This window comes from Crocodylus siamensis, chromosome 2 (genome assembly GCF_052110815.1).
Source record: "Crocodylus siamensis isolate JL-2025a chromosome 2, ASM5211081v1, whole genome shotgun sequence".
Taxonomy (NCBI): Eukaryota; Metazoa; Chordata; order Crocodylia; family Crocodylidae; genus Crocodylus; species Crocodylus siamensis.
Window position 1 is genome coordinate 8,601,365 of NC_143396.1, and position 20,988 is coordinate 8,622,352.

General features: G+C 53.1%; 1 protein-coding gene and 1 non-coding gene across 4 annotated transcripts in view; one reads left to right on the plus strand and one right to left on the minus strand.

Annotated features, from left to right (window-relative positions):
- The window catches only part of RAB11FIP5 (RAB11 family interacting protein 5), a 78,399-nt gene that overhangs the window by 42,703 nt on the left and 14,708 nt on the right, over window positions 1-20,988 (plus strand). For 2 of the 3 annotated variants that reach the window (XM_090035123.1, XM_090035124.1), the window contains exon 4: window positions 17,500-20,208. In XM_090035123.1, coding sequence (XP_089891249.1) covers window positions 17,500-20,208 — 2,709 coding nt within the window. Of the gene's footprint in view, window positions 1-17,232; window positions 20,209-20,988 lie in introns of all 3 variants that reach the window. The other variant, XM_090035122.1, reaches the window with a different exon arrangement.
- TRNAR-CCG (transfer RNA arginine (anticodon CCG)) lies at window positions 14,478-14,550 on the minus strand. The gene has a single exon. It is a non-coding gene; the product is annotated as a tRNA-Arg (tRNA).

Below are 20,988 nucleotides of genomic sequence, written 5' to 3' on the forward strand. Positions count from 1 at the left end.
TGCCCCCATTGCAAAGCGTCTGCAAGAACAGGGCTGGCCAAGTGATGGCCTCTGGACTGAATGGTTAAATTACGGCCTGCAGCGCTGGTCTGTGTGGCTGCTGGAGCCCAGGGGGTGAAGCTCACTCCCCTGCCTGCCACCAAATGCAGGGCCTTCATTTGCCTTTGACAACTAAAATCAACAGCAGGATAAACAGGGCTGTGAGCACATCTGGCAGCTGTGCTGGCAAGCTACTGGCTTGCCACCAGAGGTGGCTTGTGCTTCCCATGGGGTGCAGTGAGTTGGATCCCCCTGAGCTACTGTCTGCTGATGCCTCCCTGTTGCTTTTCACCATCCACAAGTGGCCTGGAGCAGTTGCGTCTGCTGGGGAGCACCCTGCCTGTAAGCCCCAGTGCAGACGCACGGACTCGTAAAGAACCAGCTTCTCCATCATGAGCTCCGCTGCATGGTCTGGAGGTTTCCCGGGGGTCTCCCCTTCAAAAAGAAAGCCGGTCAGGTTGGGCTGCAGGAACCACTGACATCCCAGATGAGGGCAACGAAATGCCAGGGCCCCAGGGAACTTTAGGACTATTTTTGGATGAAGCATGCCGGAGGTCCCTCTCTGTAGGAGGCGGAGGGAGACTTCCTTCCACTCATTGCTTGGGCTGCTGGAACCGTGGGGGTGAGTAGCTGCAACAGCTGCTGTGGATCCAGGTCAGGGTCCAGGCTTTTGGATGCAGAGTGAGACGTGAAATGAAATCCTTTGTTGGCGCCTGTTTGATGCCTCTGTGTATCATGTAAGCCCTGCTCATATGGGGGCCATAGATGAGTGCAGGGCAGCAGGCTGGGGCTGGGTATTCAGGATTTGTTTCCAAACCACAGGTCAGGAGGGCTGGTGCGTTTTTGAACTCTGAATTCCCATGTAGGGAGGTTTCTAGTTTTATCCTAACAAAGCCACTGCCTGAATGTTCCCCAGGATGTCACTATAAATAAAAACCCTGTGTATACCTGCTGGGCTTTCGGTTGTTGGCGTGTTGGTCTAAGGACACGGGCAGGCCAGGTTCTTTGGGCAGAGGTGATATCTTTTATTAGACCATTGGTACTGCTAAAGGCAAGAGGATTTGGGTGGGGAAAGGGTTGGCAAACCCTGATGAGTCGTTGGAAAAAAGTTCTTAGCCAGATTTTGGGTGCACTTTTTTCTGACTAATTAAAGATATCACCTCTGCTCAAAGAACTTTGCCTGCCTGTGTATACCTGAGCTTTCGTGCGTTACAGGTAAGCAGGAAAAGCCTGTGGGGCCTGAGTCCAGGTAAGGTGGGCATGATCTCCTTGAGCAGTGAGGGTCAACTGGGCAAATAATCACAGCTACACTTCTTTATTTGGGAAAAGGAGTATGGGCTGTGGTCAGAAAGGGCTTCATCCACCTCCCACAGGAGTCTGTCTTTTGGGGTGGCTGGGGAGAGGGGCAGCTTTTCATCCAACTAAGAGGAAACATGGCCTTGAATAGTCAGGCTGTGTCTTCACTGCAGTTACCCTGGGCTCGTAATCAGGGTTTGCCAACCTTTTCCCCACCCAAATCCTTTTGCCTGGGTTTAGCAGTGCCTTCAGCCTAGGCTAGCAAGCTTGATAAGATGCAGAGCCTGGTCTGCTCTCACTTAGCCTGGTAAACCACCCATGGGGCTGTGAGGATCCACTAAACCACACATGTGGGTAGTCCTCCCACACCTTCCCAAAATGCTGCTCTGTGTGCCTAGGAAGGCAAATACATTCTCCTATAATTCGGTGGGAAGGCATCATAAAGTGGCTCATCTTACACCAGCCCAAAGGATCACTGGATATGCTGCCTGGCATCTGGGTGAGATTACTGTAAGGGGGACTGCGGTGTAGTTGCTCACGCATTGAGGTAGGGCAGGCTGAGCACTGAGGCACGGGCACGACCCACTCGAGTCTAAATATGCAATGAAAAACCCAAGAGATTTGGTTTGTAACAGTCCCAGTTTTGAACCGGGAGCTCCGTTAGAGCTGTACCTGAGCATCTTGCTCTTCTCCCATGTAATGCTCAAAATCGATGACCTTCTACATTATTTTTACTTTCAAGCTTAACCAAGAAAAAAGGAGGTCAGTGAGCACAGATTTGCCGTGGTATGGTGCCAGGCACTGATCTCAACTCTGCTGGACAGACTAGCAAAATGATGGGGAGAAATTAAAATAGGTATATTCAAGGTTGAACCTCCCTTGTGTAGGTCGAGGCAGCCAGTGGCTGGGCCAGCTTTGGAGAAGGGGGTCTCATATTGAAGTGGACAGGATTACTTATAGGTAGTCCTGACGCCCCTCTTGAATGCTGTGTGGACTACTAACGGGAGATTTGATGAGCCCTGGAGAACCACGGGCTGGGATTTAAATGGCATTGCCTCCCCCTGCACATTTCTGTCTTGCCAGCCTGGAAGTAGGCGACTTGCAGATGTCCGGAGAGCTGCAGTGTATTAACCTTTAGCAATTCCCTTTCACCCGTGGCTTCAGATGCCACTCACCTGGAACGAATGAGCAGCTTTGAACACGCTCCATCACGTCTCCTCACAGATTATTTCTCAGCTGTGTTCTTCTGACGCGGCGCAGAACTGGAGGAGAAAATTAACAGGAGCCTCTTAACCAGAGATTCATAAACGCATGTGATGATGCAGTTGGGGCTGGTCCTGGTGACCCCCTGAGGTCTCATCCAACCCTCATTTTCTATGATTCTTTGTGCTGCCAAAACCAGCCTTAACTCTGCCCCTTTGGTGACATCCACCTGCAGCCTTCAATTCTGCATTCCTTACCTAGAGCTTTGTTGTGAATAGGAAAAAAAAAAAACCCTTAATCACTGCATGTTTCCTCTACTTCCCTATTTAATTAAAATCAAGCCCTTGCCTTGCGTCTTCTCCAGAGCAGCCTTATGCAGCTTCTCCACACTGGATCGTCTCCCAGGGGTCATGCTGCAGAGGTGAGATCAGGGCTATGGCAGAGTTGATAAGGTTTGTCTACATCTGCATTAGTTTCACTGAACAGCTACAGGATCAGCGCGTGCTCTGCTGCTGCCCCTGTCTTAAAGGCAAAAAGCACCTTGCTGTTAAGGCATGGGATGTGGATGGAAGCATGTGCAGTGGTAACACGCACAGCAATGGCCATTGCAGTTTTCACTCGGGATCTGAAGTGCGGGTAACCTTTGGCCTGCAGAAGAGAAGAGCCCGGGTCGTGTCCCGCGGGCTCTGCTTCACCGAGTTAGGTAGTTACTTCCTGCCCTCTTGGACCCCACTGTTGAGAAGGTTTGATTCTGGTCCTGGAAGCTCTTGCTCCATTCCCTGCAATAAGTAACTACTGGGATCATATTCCCCTGCCTAGCACCATCCCACTTAGCTGCAGGCCAACAAGACCCGTCTACATGGCATCATAGGAACACCGGAGTGGAGCAGGACCTCCAATCATTCAGGATTCCCCAAAATCACCACTTCAAACCCTCAAGCCCAGTTACAAGGCACAGAGCCAGGGACACCAAGATCCACCCTGCACCCTGCCCCAGGTAACAGCAGGGAAGATGAGGGCACTGCTGGGCTCAGTAGCCATCCCTGCCAGGTTCCCTGGATCAACCTTTCATGGGTTGAAGGCCTGTAATTAGAAAAGGGTTTTAGTTAAGGATTAATGAGCATGCAGCTGAGCAGGGGTCAGGAGGGATTTGCTTCACTCACCTTTCCTTTCTTCGAGCTGCATGGGAGTTTGCAAAAAGGCTTACCGCCATGGGACGTTGGTTGGCCAGCCCGGCCTGCCCCCATAACACACGGCTCTGAGCCCCTTTTCCCCGAATTGGGAGTCCCTGGCCCCCAGCCCCATGGGGCCCTTACCTGAATTTCTACCATGGCAGGGAGGGAGGGCTGGGAAATAGCCGCAGAGTGAGTCTCCAGGCAAAAGCTTCCCGTCTCCATTGCCCCCTCCCTGGGGGCTGGGGCTGGGGTGGGTCAGGCCAGGCTGGGGTGGACCCGGAGCTGCTGCTGCAGCGGGCGCTGGCTCCTCCTGTACTGAGGCACCGGTTTGCAGAGGGGCAGCCAAGGACCGGGGCTGATGATAATTATCTTATGGCTTTTGGAGGAGCTCTGCAGGCCAGGTGGGATCACCTGGTGGGCCAGGGATCGCGTGGCTGGCTCCGCATGCCGTGTTTTTCCTGCTCCTGGTCTGTGGTCTGCTTTGTGCTCTGCTCACTCCCCTACAGCATTGTAATCCAGACAGAAAGGCATGGGCCAATGGACTGGGCATAAGTCTGGGAGCCAGGATCCACGTCTTGCTCCCATGCTAATGACTGATTTCAAATGGATCATGAGGGCATATCCTGTTGCCTTAGCTGGTGCTACCAGAGGCAAACCCATCCACATTGGTGTGAGCTGAGTGTATCATTAAAGGGAGCTATGTTTTTGTGCTAATTGGTTCCATATACCTGCCCTGATGACCTTATCTCAGTAGTTTTCAACCTTTTTAGATGTAGAAAATGCCAGCTTATTTTTTCACTCATTTTTTGACTACAGAAAAGCACTGGAGCAATTTTTCTTTTGCAAAGAACTCAGGAAGACCTCGATAGGTCAGCATGTTTTTAACACTTGGGATTCCTCTTTGAAATCTCTGGGTTTATCTTGTGAATCGTTTTTGCTCATGTAACAGTGCCAGCATTGTGTGGCACCCCTGTAAAAAAAAAAAAAAAAAAAAAAAATCTCCAGGCACCCCAGGGTGCTGCAGCACCCCGCTTGAGAATCATTGCCTTGTTAAGGAAAATGACTAAGTCAGTTGTGTCGTACTGCATCCTCAGCACTAAATGCATCCCGCGTCCTAATTACGTATGTAGTGGTTTAGGTTTGCAACGTGGGATTGAATGGAAACTGGAGGAAGAGGTTGTTTATTTGCTCTCTGCAGACTTAAAAATGAGGATGTTTTGGAAAGAGCCATGGCCCATGGGGTTGGGGTGGTGTGTGAGGGAGAAGCTGGGTCTGGTTTATTTGAGGTACTGAAACAATTGGTTTGAATACCAAAAAAACCTTTCCTACGATGTTATCTAGTAACAGCAGGTTATGCTTCCTGTGCATGGACCTGCCTGATAAAGTCTAGTATGCTTCTAGGCTGGTTTTTAAGAGCGGAAGGGAGCAAGAAAGAAAAAATCCAAATATCTCTTTCCTTTATGGTAGAAAATGGGGTCCTGTTTTCAGTCACAGGAGGCCTTGGTCACAGGGAACCACAGCAAATAGTATGGGAGTGAAATACAAACCCTTTCCAAAAGCAGCCTTTACTTTAAGACTGTTTTTGCTGCCTTCAGTGACCGTGTTAGCAGCTCCAGCTGCTGCTGTCCTGGGACCTGCTGTTCAGTATCTCCCACAGGCTCAGTGCAAGATTAGTTTTTGCTCCCCACTTGTAGTGGATAAAACTTCTCAAGAGTGTCCGAGTGCTGTAGGATCCCATCTCCTGCTCAGTCTATGGGCCCTGGGCTCCCAAATCCTGTTTTGAAGATGGTCCTCAAATCTAGGTTTCGCTTCTCTTGTATATTTAGCAAATAAAACCCAACTGATCGGTGCCTAGTTGATTTTTTTTTTTTTTTTTTAATTTATTTTTTTGACTTCCAGCTTCTCTGTTGCTGCAAACTCGTGAATAAGCTCAGGTTAGAAGTGAAAAGTGGGCTCCAGCCATCCAGGGAGGGATGTTTTGGAGCTGCCTTCACCCGTGAGCTTGGTTGGTTTCTGGAAGGGATTGTATCAAGGGGGTGCCTGCAAAACCGGGGCTGGGACTTGAGCACAGGAGTCCCTCCCAGCCCTGTGTGTCTGGTTCGAGGCCGGCTCCCCATAGCACTGTGTGAACCGAATTTCAGCAACTGTTTGAGATCCCGGGGTAGGGCAGGTGCAGGGACTGGCCCAGGGCTGTGCAGGCAGTCAGTGGCAGACCCTTTCTGCTTCACTTCTAGTTTAGCTTTCTGGTGCTGCAAGCAACGGTGTTCCTTCATTCAGAAACTCACAGGCAGCAAAGGGTAAAGACATATGACTATCTTGCCACAAGGTAAAAAGGGAAAGGGGCTTTATTGCACACCAGCTACTTCACAATAGCTGCCTGCATGCTGGCTCTTGCCCTGTAGTAGCTTTTATGGAGGGCTGATTTACCCCAGATTAGCTCCTACTTACCATGGGGTTAGATTAGCGCGTGCACACGGGCAGTTAATGTGGAGCAACCAGAAGTGGTCAGGTCCCACCTCCTTTTCCCAGTGGTAAGTCATTTTTGTGTCTGTACCCTAAGACGGTTGGATTCATGCTCCTTGAGAGATAGACCCCCCCCACACACACACATATGGGTCTTCCTCCTGAGAGGTGGGCTGGCTATCCTTTCCACATTAACCTTCGATAGTTGGCAGAGAAACAGAGCTTTGCATCGTTATTTTTAACGAGATCAAGGGCATCGTGCATGGATCCTGTTACAAACAACTGTCACATAAGTGTCCCAAAAACTGGTCTTGCTAGTTGAGGACTGGGTATGTCTCTGGCTTACTTCATGGGACGGACCTGAAATATGGTGTAGCAAATGGATTTCAGGGCTGTAGCTGGGGAGCTGGGCTCCTGCAGCATTGCAGCAATTTTGTGCCAGCTGCAGGCAGACGCTCAGGCTTTATTGAATTCAATCAGAAAATTAAATCGCTGCAGGAGCTTCTCAGCTCTGTTTTCAATACCAGACTCGACTTCCTTCACACTAGCCCTGTACTTTCAATTGACAAATGATTCTTGGCTCAGAAGAGTTGTCAGGGGTCAAGCTGGAAATCTCTGTTTCTGTGGGAGTTGTTAGGGGCATTTTGGAGCTGGGAACCTGGGTGGGACAGCTGGCAGCTGTGGGGAATACAACAGCTGGAAAGGGGTTCTGGTTTGTTTTTTTTTGGGGGGGGGGTGGTTGTATTTTTAACAATAAAACTCCCATTCACAGAGCCTGGTAAAATTGTCTTGACAACTTACCAGCCCAGCTATGAAATCCATTCCCCTCCTCTTTGCTTTGATTGTTGCAGGCTATAAGGAGGAAGGAAGCGCATGTTATTCACTGTCAGCTGGTAGAGTTTTGAAGTGCCATTAAGATGGGATTAATGGGTAAATCACAGCTACAGAAACACCCTCATTAGCCTTAAAATGAAGTTGCCTTAAAGACACGGCAGTCTGTATCCTTGGAGAACCATGAACTATGGAGCAGAATCAGTTTGCAAAAGGTCTGGAGGGAGATAGCTGTTGAATAGCCTGGGGTGCAATATATTGTGGGCTGTGCCGGACTCATCAAGGTGTTTAGCCTTTCCCCCTCCAGCTTATTTAGCTAATCTCGGCTGTGCAGAGTGGATGTAAAGGGGGAATACTGCCTTGCTGGCATGTTAAATCTGCCTTGCTTTCTTTTATCCCGGGCGTGGGGAAACAAAATGGTGACGTGCAGGGGGTAGGAGAATTAGGCCCTGCTGTTTTTTCTGGGCCACTGACCCTTCTGTATGGCCAATAAAGCCCAGTGCCAGGTCCTTGAAACAAGATTTCTCAGAGCGCAGGGGGTGGCTCCATGTCCGAGAGCTGAAGCTGGGTGGGGATTACGTTTCCCATCTCCTGGAAGTGAAATAAGTGGGGTATGGCTCCCCCTTTTCAGCTGGGGAAACTGCAGCAAAGAGATCCCGGCCAGTTCTTCAACACCAGCTACTGAGCACAGGCGCCCACTTTTTTGGAGCAACTTGAGGCACCTTTTCAGCCTTTCCCATTTCTGGGGCTACCCTTGTCTTGCTGGACCTGCTGCACTGAGCACCTTCCCAGCTGAAGGTGAGCGAGTGCCCCCGGGAGCCTGACTCGCCCCAACACCAGCCGCCCAGGGGGACATGGCAGTGAGGATGTTGGGATGTAGCAGGGGCAGAGAAAGGGGGGAAGCTGCTTGCTTCACATCGGGGTGCGTGGGAGGGGGAAACCCGTCATGCCCTGTTCCTGGGGCGCCAGTGTGATTTTTTTGGGGGTGCAAAATGGAGCGCCAGAAGCACCCTGTTCCCCAGGGGCACTGAGCGCACAGCAGCCGGTGCATGCCACTTTGCTGGCAGCTCCCCAGAGCCCCAGTGCAACACGGGGGTCTCGTGCTGGGCATTGCATGAGGAGGTAGGGAGACATGACCCCTGTCTGCAAAGAGGTGGCAGCCTGTATGGAGTTGTCCTGACTGCAGCTCCCATGCGGCACCTCCCTTCACACCCATCCCTGCCCCTTAGCAAAGTGATTTCTGTCCTCTTGCTTGGTTTCTTGTCTGGTCCCTTCTCTGTGGGGTTTTCTCCTCTGGTTTAAAAAAAGCTCCCAGGGACATAACACCTGGGGGATGCTTGCTTTTCTCTAGCCAGGCTGGGCGGAAATGCCAGGGACAGCGGGTGTCCGGACAGCCCAGGAACCACCGAGGCCTGGGTGTTTGCTTCATCACCCAGGCTCTTCCCACTCTCACTGTGCCCCACATAATGATGCTCATGGATTCAGGGGCTGGTCCTCTCCATGTCTCTGCATGCACATGGTTGTGGCTTTCTCCATCTCCTTCCATGCAGGTGCTGTGCTCCTGGGGTGACAGCTGCTCTGCCAGGGGGCTGCAGTCATCCTGCAGCACAGCAAGGAGTAGGGGAAATTGGACAGTCGTTACCTGCCGGCTTCACTGTTCAGACCCTCCCACAGAGGGTCTTCAACCTCTTTTATTTATTTTTTTTGGCTCTCGTGACACCGAAATAGGATCTGAAACGATGCTAAAGAAGCAGGACAGAGAGGGACCTGCTGTTTGCTTTGGCTGACGGATCTGTGCCTCCCGTTAAGGGAGCGAGGTCTGAGTCAGCATCTTCAAAGCAATGCAAGCGGCGACTGCGTGTGCACGGCTCCCCCAGGCGTAGTGTGTTTAAGCTATGATCTGAGCGTGTGAAGGAAAAACGTTTCTCACGTGCTAGGGAGAATGGGGCTGCATGCTTTGGACCTTTTTGCGTGAGAGCAGACGTGAGCGTGGGATTACTAAGCGGGGCTCAGCAAGGGGAATCCAGGCCCTCGTGCCCAAGGTGGATGGCCACAGGGGAAGCTGTTTGCAGAGCACTGACCGGTGCTGGGTGCTTTGCAGGGGAAGTTTGGAGTCCCCTAAAAACAAGGGCAGCAGCTCATCCACAGAGAAACGTGGCAATAGTGAAGGGGGCAAAGCAAGCGGGGGATGGACTGAGTTCAAAGGTGTTCATTTTTTTTTTTTAAAGAAGAGGCAGTTTGGAGGAAGGTGATAGTGCTGCTGAACAGCTGCAGAGGAGAGGCAGATGAGTCGATGCCCTTTGCTCGGCTACCGAGGCCTTGAGCGAGTCTCACGTGCCCCAGTTTCCTGGCCTGGAAACAGAAGCTAAAAGATAATGCTCCTTCCCCTCAGCTGGGAGGAGCTCTCGATAAAGCTCCAAGCGCTGCTGTTGCTTCCCGAGTTTGTACTGAGATCGTGGGGCTGTTTCTGATTTCTGATAGGGCAGGGTGGAGTTGAGATATGGGACTTTCCCAAGAGCCTGGGGCTGGAGATAAAGCCATTTGACTGACTGCCAGCCAATTTATGCCGGACTTGCTAATGACCGCCCCATAGGAGCACAGCGAGTCTCGCTGATTTGCACTGTGGTGGTGCCCGGAGGCCTGGGGGAGATCAGGCCCTGCTGTGCTGGCTGGCTGTGCACTCTTAATAAAGAGTATTTTTAGCTCTCTTAATAAAGTGAGTTAGCAAGCAGGCCTGGCAGCTGGCCAGCGGCAGCAAGGAGGGGGCATGGCGGTCCGCAGGGTGCAGGGTCTGGTGATGGAGATCTTAGCGTAAAGCACTTGAGGGCCAGGCCTGGCTGGCACCTTCTCCATCTAGGCATGAGGCTTCGGGTCGGCATCCTGCATGTTCAGCATCCCAAGCTGGCGGTGGCTAGAGATTTACCAAATCCTTATGCCCGTGTGGTACCTTCTAGGAAAGGGGTTGTGCAGAGCATGCCATGCCACGCTGGGGTTTGTTCCTGCAGACAGGCACGTGCCCAGGTCAGGGCTTTCAGCCTCGATCGATAGCATGCTTCGTGCCTCGGTTTCCCCATCTGTGGAACAGGGATCATGTGACTGACGTCCCTTGAGGAGAGCTCTGAGATGTGCTGATGAGACGTGGTATGCAAGAGCAGGCTGGCCTGATCCTGGGGTAAGCATGGGTCATTTGACTGGCAGAGGCTGCCATGAGAGAGGCCCATAGCAAATTTCAAGAAGATGCTTGGAGGCAGGGGTGGATCCAGTTGCAACCCCCCACCTTTCAGACGACACCGGTGGAGTCGCAGTCAGGACTTCCTATTAGTCCCCAAAGCAGGTAAGAGCTCTCCTCCCTTCCCACCGGCTCTGCACCCCTTCCCTTCCCTCTGTGTCCAGCAGCATCTCCCCACCTGGCTGCCCCAGGGGCAGGGGGAGATCTGGAGCTACTCCTGCCCTCTCCACCTGAGCCGGGGACAGCAGCAGGTGGTAGCAATGGGCACACTCCTCCCTGCCAGCTCCAGAGCAGGGCAGGGAGGGAGACCCTGGTTGCCACTGTCCTTGGCTGAGTCCAGCTCCCTACATGGTCAGGTGGAGAGGGGCAGGGACAGTGATGGTGGGCTGGTGTCCTGCACTCAGAGGCGTAAGTAGAGAGACCAGTGAGGGGGAAGGGGTTCTTACCTGCTTCGGGGACTTTAAAAAGGCCCCCAGCTCCTGCTCCTGCAGGATGGGGTGCAGCCACCGCTGCAGCACTGGTCACAGCTCCCATACCCCTCTTTACAACCTCCTGGACCTGCCTCTGCTTGGAGGAGATACTGCATTTTTTTTTTTTTTCTTCCCTGAGCAAAAGTCCCTGATTAACGCCCTGTGGCGTTGGCCTCAGATAAACACCGGGGCTTCTTGGGTGCTCTGAGCAGACCTCCAAGTGCTGTCTAGGAAGCCAGCGTCCCCACCTCATCGACCGCAGCGCTGAGCCAGCCTGAGTGGATAGTAGTTGGCTGCTGGCTCCTCAGTTAGGAGCATAAACAGCATATTTCAAAGCGACTGGAGGCAAGACGGCCCGACCTGAGCTGTCAGGGAGCCAGCAGGTTGGAGCTCAGGCCCCGTTGTGAAGGTCCCCACGTCAGGAGGGGCGAAAGCTTCAGCGTGCTGCAGGTAACGCTCCGATGGGCTCCAGGGATGTGCTCCTACCACTGCCCCTAATTTGGCTACAGGCACCGAGCAGCTGGTTTTTTGCCTGCAAAATTAGCTTGACGGGTGAGTTGGGGTTATAAGACCTTTAAATGTTGGGACTGAAAACACCATGTTGTTTGCTGCTCTTACTAGCTGCACGGGACAATCTCAGGCATAATGTGGCCCCTTTTCCTGCCGGTCCCCGTGAAAGGGGTTGTAGGTCTGAGCAGCCTTTGCACTTTTTCTTCCTCTTCTGAGTGCTGAGAGAGCAGCGTAGAGAGGAAGGACCTTGAGGGAAAAGGGGGAAGGAAAGTTTCCTCCCCAGGACAGAAGGTGACTGAAGTTGCTGGTTTTAATTTAGGGCGGGAGTGAAAAATAGCAGGGTGTGTTCTCCCCTCCCATCCTGGCTTTTCTGGGCTGGATGCTGCTTGGAGCCTGATGTTGCCAGGAATATTCATAGCAACGGTTCTGTATTCACTGTGGGGGGCGGGGAAGATATTAGCAGCATTTCTCACTGGCTTCAGCATTTGCTCCGTCACGTCTAAAGACCCGACTAAGAATAGCATCTAGCTGTCAGGACTCCTGGGTTCTCTTCCTCGCTCTCGTGCTGATTTGTTTCATTTAGCTGGCTGGTGAACCTCGCTTTCTATCCCCATCTGTTATAAAGCTTTTCAGGCTTGAGATTCAAGGTCATTAATGATGTCTTGAGTTCGGGGCTTTGAAAATCCTGTGCCCTCAGCAGAGAGCAGCTTGCCCCGGCAGCGGGGCAGGCTCGCAGTCAGCTGCCTCAGCATCTTTTCTTCGAGCTCAGTCCTTCGGGTTGCGGAGAAACCTTCCCAGTGCGAGCTGAGTGAGTGTGAATTTGGTGGGGAGGGGGAGAGGGCACCGGTTCCCTGTGTCTGCAGATGGCCTTTTGCTGCAAAAGCAAAGCGGATGGCACTCTGCTTGCTTTCACTTCTGCTCTGTAGGACCCATGGAGGCAGAGGTGATGCTTCACCACCTGTCTCTCTCTAGGCAATTGCTCAGAGGACAGCGGCATGCCCCATCTGCCTGATCCCAACCCATGGATACCCCAGTGTGGCTGCTTTGGGGTCATCCCTCGGGCTGCACTTGGGCTTGCTGGAGACACAGGGCTTGAGAGCAGCCCCCGAGGGACGTTACAGGCAGCCTCGCTGCTGCATTTCCACATTTGGGCATGTGGGTGGGAAAGGCTGGCACTGCCCCTTATGGGAAACTGCCCTGTTGTGACATGCCCTTGCTCACTGGCACAGCAGGCCTGGAGGAAGTATTATCCTCCTGTTACAGGTAGGGCTCAAAGGAGGTCGTTGTTGCAGCCAGACTTGCAGCCCAGGTCTCCTGGCTCCCAGGTCAGTGCTCAGACCCTCCGGCTCCAGAGCACTTCAGTCTTCGTGGGAGATGCTTGCACCCAGAGGGTCTGTTTCGACATGGGAGGGAAGCAGGGGACAGCTGCCCACAGGAGAGATAAAATGTGTCTGGGGGAAGCAAGGAAACTTATGGGCGCCAAAGGACCAGGCAGATGTGAAGGTGCTGGGGGGCTGGAAATCATCATCATTCGTGGAGGGGGCATGGGCTTTCCTCAGCCGCGGGCAGGGTAGCTAGTGCATGGGGGCTCAATGATCTGCTCCCAGAAACGGGAGAAGTTATGGGGGTTTTGAATGGAGACGGTTTTCCAGTGTGGCTGTGCAGAGCACACGCTCCCTCTCGTGTCCGACTTGGTGAATGCAGCGGAGGAAATTTCAGCAGGAAATCTGCTTCCTGAGGGGTCCTGGAGAGCATCCATTTCCAAAGAGCTCGGTCCTTCGGCTGGAGAGAGCCCAGCCCAGGTTCAGGGGGTCCCTGGAGCCCAAGGAGCCTGCCTGTCCCGGCTGTGGAGAGAGGTCTAAAGGTACCTTCTCTCCGGGTTGTAGTGCCAGGCCTCCGTGTGTCATGCGGGGAGTAGCGCTGGTCTCAAGTCTGGCCGAAATGTAAATTGTCATCACTCCTGTCTCTCTCAGTTGGCTTTGCATGTTGAAAAACATCTTACGTGGCACTGTTTAGAAATGGATCCTTTCATATCTCTGCCAGAAAGATGCCGGAGGGGCTAGTGGCCATTCATGGGCTGGCTTGTAGAGAGTGAAGGTCTGTGCTCTAGCTCTGGAGGCAACTTAACCCTGTCCATTTTCTAGGCAGGGAGGCTGCAGGTAGAGGTCGGCAGTCCCGTCCGCCCGTGCGCGTAGATCGGCTTCCATGAGTTTCTGCTTTTCCAGGAGAAACGTGATGCTGAGTGCTTTTGGGGAAAAGCTGGCACGGTTTTGGAGGAGTCCGTACTTCAGGGCCATGCGTTTGCTCACTGTGACCTGAGCTGTTTGCAATGCAAAGCTGGCTGGGGCGCGAGGGGTCTGGCTCTGCTCGCACAAGCCGGATGCCATCTCTGTCCCTGCTGCCGTGCTTCTAGGAAGCAGCAGGGGGTGCCGGCGAGCTTCCTTGGCCCCCAGCACCAAAGTGCCAGCCCTGCGCCTGATTTTTAAGTGGAAATCGGGCTTTTCTGGCTTTCTGATTTTTTTTTCACCCATGTTGATCGGGTTCTGCCCCTTGATGAATGTGCCTTGCTGATTGGGAACGACACAACTCATTTTTGCGGCCAGAGAAATGCCATGGTGATGCCAACCCACAAGCAGGACCAGCGAACCAGATTCAACCCTGGGGTAGCAAGCAAAATCCCCCTTACGCCGTGAAGAAACGCTCCACGTGCTCAGTTCTAAAGGGCGATGGAGCTGGGGTGAGATGATGCTTTATAGCAGTTTTGGGGACCTCCTGGGGTGAGAGTAGACATGGCCGTGCTGCATGCTGGTAGAGCTGCTGCTCTGTTTAAGTGCAGAAAAGGGGCTCAGCTGGCGCCAAGGCCCCAAGCGTGAGAGGTCTGGGTTTTCTTGCCCTTTTTGCAGACTCCGTGCGGATGTGGCCGGGTCTCTCCCCACTTGTCCCGGTCCGTGCAGCACGGGCAGCAGGCCTGGTTCTCTGCTCCTCCCGTGTCCTGTGCATGAAAGTGATGCTGATACCGGTGATGAGGTGGATCACCTGTGTCTGAATTTTCCCATTAGGAAAGTAGGGATAAGGGCAGCGGGCATAAGAGAGGCTCTTGCTGTTGAAAGGGATGTCAAGGGCCAGCTATTGCAGCCCCCTGCTCAGATGCAGGGAAGCTGAAGTTACCTCGAAAGCAAAGACTGGCTCTTGGGATGCCTCCAGGCAGCAGTCGCTCTTGTACCCATGCCAATAAGTGGCGCAAAAAATTACTATTTAAATCGACCCAGGTGGGACTTGAACCCACAATCCCCAGCTCCGGAGGCTGATGCCTTATCCATTAGGCCACTGGGCCTGCAGTGGGAAAGTGTGCAGTGATAACTGTGCTGAAGTACAGTGTACTATGACTGTACTAGCTGCACTGGGTACCAGCGGTCTGCGCTGGGATCACCTTTACAGCAGTATAATCCGTGGTGTTTTTGGACACGGGTATAATTTACATTAAGGATCCAGAGGAGACAGACAATGAGCAGCTACTAGGTAGTGAGCTACTGCTATTCTTGGCCACTAAGCAAGGGAGCAAGTAACGGCTTGCGTGGAAAGAGCATTTGGCTGTCCCAAAACAGGAACGGACACACTGCATCTATCCCAGGGGAATTGCACGCTGCGGTAGCTTTACCCCTGACCTTTCCCAGGGTAATTCTCTGCTGGAATAGAGTAGGTTACACCCGGGTAGGGGTCCTGTTCTCTGTCGGGTCCTTCAAACTCGGTGTAGGTTTGTGAACAAACACAGGGACTGTATGCATCCAAGGGATGCTGGTAGCTGGAAACTCAAGATCATGCCTAAAGAAACCTCCCTGGTTCTCAGCCTTGCCCCTCTCCTGCAGTCCTCACCTCTTTTGTTTTTTCTTTAAAAAAAAAAGGCATTTCTCTCCTCTTTTCCTGGCATTTCGTGACAAATGCACGCGAACAGCCAGTGAGACAGGCTGTCCTGGAAGACGAGCTGTGCAGGAGGGCTTCTGCGAGCTCAGAGCTAATCCCACGGGAAATGCATTCAATGTAGTTCCTTCCTCTGAACTTCACCCTATGCACGGAGCATGATGGTTCCTGCGGCCTGTTGTGGCTCTGTCTCCCTCTTTGTGGGGCATGAAATTAGGCTTCATGTAATACACTTTGTCTGGACAACATGGGTATCTGATTCCCCCTGGCATAAGCTTTGATGTGCCCAACTGGGTCCATGCAGATGGATGTTTTGCATGGAGGCCCCTTGCCCTAGCAGTGGTGCTGGGCTGTTCTGTGGAATTGGTGTCCAGATCATTTCCATCTTTAATTGGGCTGGAATTGCTCATTGATGTAAATAGCTGCAAGCCCCAATGCCAGCGGCAGTGCCCCTGTATGCCCATTATTCCCTGTATCCCAACCCAATTCTGGAGTAGGGAACGAGCAACCTCCTGGGAAATGCACCTTCTCTCCCGTCCCCCGCTCTTCAATCACCCACGTGGCTCGGCACTGTTGTGCCCCTATCTGAAGGCTGGTGCTGGTCCCACGTGGGTTGCAGACCTCTCTGCGCACAGAAGCAGTGGGTGCTGCTGTATGGGCATGCCAGGACCTGCCAGCACAATGCTCTTGGGGAATTCAGGCTGTCATGTCCCCACATAGCATCCCAGCCAGAAAGACTCGGCCCCGGCTCCTCTACCACGCTCCAAGCCACCTCAAAGTAGTGTTTGACCGCTTGATTTGTCACACCCCCAGCCAGCTGAGCTGTGAGCAGGTCCTGGTAGGGGCGGTGATGTGCTCTGACATCCCTGGGATCGGGGGCAGTGAAAGTGCCTGTTACCTCCATGGCTGTGGGTGTGTTAGGCTGTTGGGGTGCACAGTCTCAGGCTCTGCATGAGCTATGGAGAGAAGGGACCTCAGGCTCCCACCCTGGTGCCTCTAGCAGTTGGCTGCTGCTGCTGGGTCTTGGCTGGTAAGTAGAGGGAGAAGCAGGCTGCGGTAAAAAAGGCTCTTCTTGTGCCTGATGCAGGGGACCCTAAGTAGTGACAGTGTGCCAAGTCTCTTCTCATCCTTGTGCTTCAGTTTCCCCTTCTGTAATGCACCCAGTGCTGCTGATCTGTGGCCCTTGGGACTCTGAGGCCGTGCTCGGGAGTACGGAAAGTTGGTGTTTGGGTGGAAGGCTCCATAAAGGGGCAAAATGGCCCCTGCCCTTTGTCAAAGCAGGGGATGAAACCTTGTCTCTATGGGCAGAGAGCTGCAGAGAGAGACCGGATTTGCTGAGGGCCTTGCAGTTTACTTGTACTCCTGTGGGATTTGGGAGTGCTCAGCCTCCCTGAGCCTTAGACCAGAACTGCCCTGGCCATGGTGGCATGGGGAGCCAGTGACAAAGCCAGGGCTTGAACCCAAAGCGCCAGTCCTGTGCTCTAGCTAGTTGCCGTCTCATAATAGCAGCCTACGATTCATTATCACGGCTCATTTCCTGACCAGGGAGAAGGGGAGGGAAGGGAAGGGAAGGGAAGGGAAGGGAGTGTGCTGAGAGCATTTGCACTGCTTTTTCAAGGTGAAGCAAAGCAGGCGGTCAGACCCCAGACTCTATCACTAAAGGCTTGCACTGCCACCCCTTAGTAACCTGAGTAAGCCAGGAGCCCTGCTGAACAGAGTGGGACAATCCCAGGCTCAGCAGGGCGTAACCGGCCTCTGATTGCAGACAAGCGAGTGGAGAGTTTGGGCCACAGGAGATGGAGCAAGGGATTTGGGTCTCGATGCTGCCCTGGGTGTCAGAGCTGTATATCATAGAGACAAGCCAAGGGGAGGTCCTAGATCTGCCATGAAACGAGGGCTGCCATTCCTGCGATGTTGGTGCATGCACTACCCATGCATTGATTTCATAGCCATTGCTCTGCTTGACAGGAAAGAAACGGTACATTTGCTCATTGCCAGACTGCATAGCTTGTAACATGCGTGTTTGTACTGTGTGTGGTGTCACGTAGAGCACTGTCATAGCATTAACCAGGAGGACTATTTTGTCTTCCCTCCACAGCCTGGAAGTGTCTCCTAAGGCAGAAACCAGCTCAGACGCTCCTTCTCACTTACCTCCTTGCTTCCCTGTCCGGTTCCCTTGTGCTGCTGTAGTCCATCCTGCCCGCATGCTAAGCACTAACCTTTTTGCAGCTAATGAAGAAAATCAGTTTGGATGCTTGTCCCCCACCAATCCATTCCTCAACTCCCTGCAGAGCAACCCTTTCTTTGAGGACCTCCTCGCTGAGCAGGTACTAAACTCTCCCTCACCTACTCACTTTTTCTCTAGTTTCCCGCCTGGGCCGCAAGCTACCACAGAGGTCGCTGAGAGCCTTTGTTCGTCTGCGGATTCTGGTCCCTCTGGCTCCATAACACCTAAAGACCCACAAAAGGAGTCTTCAGCCCAAAGCACTCGCATCCCAGTTCCAGAAACTGCTCCCACACTGCCAGAAGAGGATCCCACTGCTCCTCCAGCCCTCTCCGAGTGGGATGACACCTTCGATGCCTTTGCAACAAGTAGACTCAAGCCAGAAGTTAAGGAGGAAAGCCTTTTTGGGTCTCTAGCTATGGAGGGCATGGCCTACATCGATGACCTGGATGGGGCAAGCCCGACAGACCGTTGCACTGAACTTGTTCAGGAAAACCAGACTGAGATAACTAATATGGCTGAACCGCAAACTGATGATGAAGTGGCTGTAGGCCTAGAGACCTGGGGAAATGTCACCCTCGTAAAAGGCTCAGAGGTGGGCTTAGCGAATGCGGGTCAGGAAGCTACGCTGACGGAAGAGGTCACGTTGAGTCGTTTGTCCCCAGACGCATTGGTGGAGAGTGGGAAAAACAGCACCTCTCAAGTCTGGTTCTCTAGGTTTGCTCTTCCCTTGGAAATACCAAGGGAAGAGCATGCTTCTCCCCCAGTGACGGCTCAGACTGCTGCCAGAGAGGAATGGTACAGAGAAGACATGCATGGGGAAAAACCAACTGAGATGTACAAGGAGGAACCTACTAGTCCAGGGGAAGATAAAGGGACAACTGTAGGACAAGAGCCATTTCAGTGGCTCTCTGAAAGCGACCGGGACTTAGCTGCAAGTGGACAAAAGGGTCAGGAGAATGAATGCAGACAACGTATGGGGTCAGACAAAGGTGTCTTTCAAGAGGAGAGCAGCTCTCTGAGTGCATCACACATACTGACCAGAAGCGGCTTCGATTTGGAGAAACCTGGCGAGGTGCTTTCTGGCAACAGTGCTGCTGCCGTGCTGCCACCGGGGCGGCCTGAAGATGCAGTGGAGCCGTCGCTGACTGCAAGGGATCACGGCTCTAATAGTAAAGTGGTAATGGTGGGTGCAGTGCCGCCGGCCTGCGGGCTCCCAGCTAGCACACAAGAGGAGGCAGAGGAAAGCAATGTGCAACTACGTCCTGACTCTCCTGAGACACAAGAAGGCTCCTCTCCATGGACTGAGCCCCAGGAGATTGAGACAGAGAGTGACAGGGCATCTGGTTTGGAGCTGCATGTGGGGATGCCACCTCCTAAACCCCCAAGGTGGTTCACACCCTTGGATTTTAGCAAGGAAGATGACCAGGCCCATTCAGACCTGCAGAGGAGCCAGCGAGGGGTCAGAGGTGACAGTGAAAATGGGGAAAGCCCAGTGGGGGAAATGCATCAGCAAAATACTATTGCAAGCAGAGAGAACATGGCCCTGGCAGCACCCATCCCCCCTGCGCTGAGACCAGCAGTAATTGAAGCCAAAGCCGGGAGCATCCCTTTAATGGCTGAGGATGCTAAATCTGCCACTGAGGATCGGGCTGCTAATTTGGAGGCGAAAAATAATGAGTTGACGAAGTGGGACACCTCTTCTGGGGAAAGCCTGTTAGAGATAAATGAGGAGATGACGGGCGAGCAGTTCGAGACTTGCCCTTCGAAACTCTCCCTAGACGAATTAGGTGCCAAAGACGACTCGGACAAATTGGGAGCTGCAAATCCCGACTTCCCTGCTCGTCTAATTGGGGCTGCCCCATCACAACAGATCACCCAGCTCTGCTCCACTGGGCAGGCGGACAGCACAGGGGGGGGCTTGTCAGAAGCGGCACCAGCAGTCCCAGAACTGAAAGAAATCCCCCCTGCAAAGCCACACGCTCCAGGGGACCCTGACGTCTGCCAGCCTGTGCTGTTTTGGACAGCTCTGGAGGAGCAGCCCTCGGCCAGCCACAGCCAGGCTGACCAACCAGAAAGGTTAGGTCTCAGCAAGTCTCCACCTGAGCTGGCATCTAAATCAGCACAGAGAGATAGTGAGGAGCCTTTAGGGCATCAGGAAGGCCCAGGCCAAAGCCCAAAGAACGAAGCAGAAGCCCAGGCATCCCGAAGCGTGGAAGGGTTAGCAGGCTGTCTGTGGGAGCCGGAGCAGGGTAGCTGTTCAGCTAGGGAGGCCAAGCCATTACTGGGTCAGTGGCCTGCCCGCTCAGTAGCTCCAGTGATTGACTTCAAAAAGGCTGACTTCTGGAAGCAAGAGGGAGCAGAGGAAAGCAGTAAGCAGGATGACACCTGTACTTTGGGCAATCCCTTCACTCCCCTAGCTAGCCCTCCTGCCCCAACCAACCCATTTGTGGGAAAGCCACCCAGCACCCTCCCAGCTCCAACCACATCTCCTGAAATGCCTGGCCAGGGAGCTCTCCGCTTCATAGACCCTCACGAGGAGGCTGCTCCTCCGGGCTTCCAGCCCGCTAACTTCCCCGGGGACCGGCTAGTCGAGCATCCTTTCCTGCATGGCAAGCAACCCTTGGCCTTCTCCACACCTTTCCTTGTGGCTGCAACTAACTCTGAACAGTTTGACTTCCCTTCCCCGATCGTGCGCGCTACAACTGGTGGGGTCCCCGCAGTGACCAGCCAGGCAGCAGCCCAGCCCTACCCCTTGCCGCAGCCCGGTGGCCCGAAAGCCTCAACGCTCGTGGTTTTGCCCAAGGAGACACAGCCAGCTGAGAAGGCCTTTTTCCAGCCGACAACCAGGTGAGCACTCTGGGGAAGGCTGTGTGTGTGGTGGTAGAGGTAAAACTTCCCTCCCTTCTGCTTCTGGGCCTCTGTGGGCCCTGCAGATAGCATATCAGTTGGCCAAGGTTGTCCAGTAACTCGTGCGGGAAAGGATGTGGCTCCGGCCGTATGAGACCAGCCGCTACCCTCCTGTGTTTGCTCTGAACTAAAGCAAGGATTTCCCTTCCTGAATGCTCTGCCTAGGCAGAACTGCAAAGGCGAACAGTACTCAATTGGTTATGCCAGTGTCAGTGTCCCACTCTCCTCTCCTTGCCCTCTCCATGCTGCTCTTTCAAAATAGGTCCCTTTTTATACGTGCCCCTTGCGTGGCACTCCCCAGTCTTCCATCCATTAATGCTTTTGTGAAAGCTTCATAGCATGTTTGCAGCTGTTTCTTCCTACATTTAATTCAGCTTTGGTTCCTTTTTTTTTTTTTTAAATTACCATCAAATACTAAAATTCTCTTCTTCCCATAGCTAAAAAATGGCTCCATTCCACTTGCTTGAGTCCTCCAGGGAATCCTGTTGGAAAACAAATTGGATTTGACTCTGAATATGCAGGGAGCGGGGAGAGAGATGTTAGGGCTGGGTTAAAGGAAGGAAGATCCGGGACGGAGCTTGGACAGAGCAGGACAGGCTAGTAATCATGGTGGGTTTCACAGTTATTCCAGTTTTCCTGGAACAAGGAAAAGTCATGGGGATCCATCTATTCAAGGACCAAATTCTGCTCCTGGTTCAGAACGAGTGATGGGAACTGTGA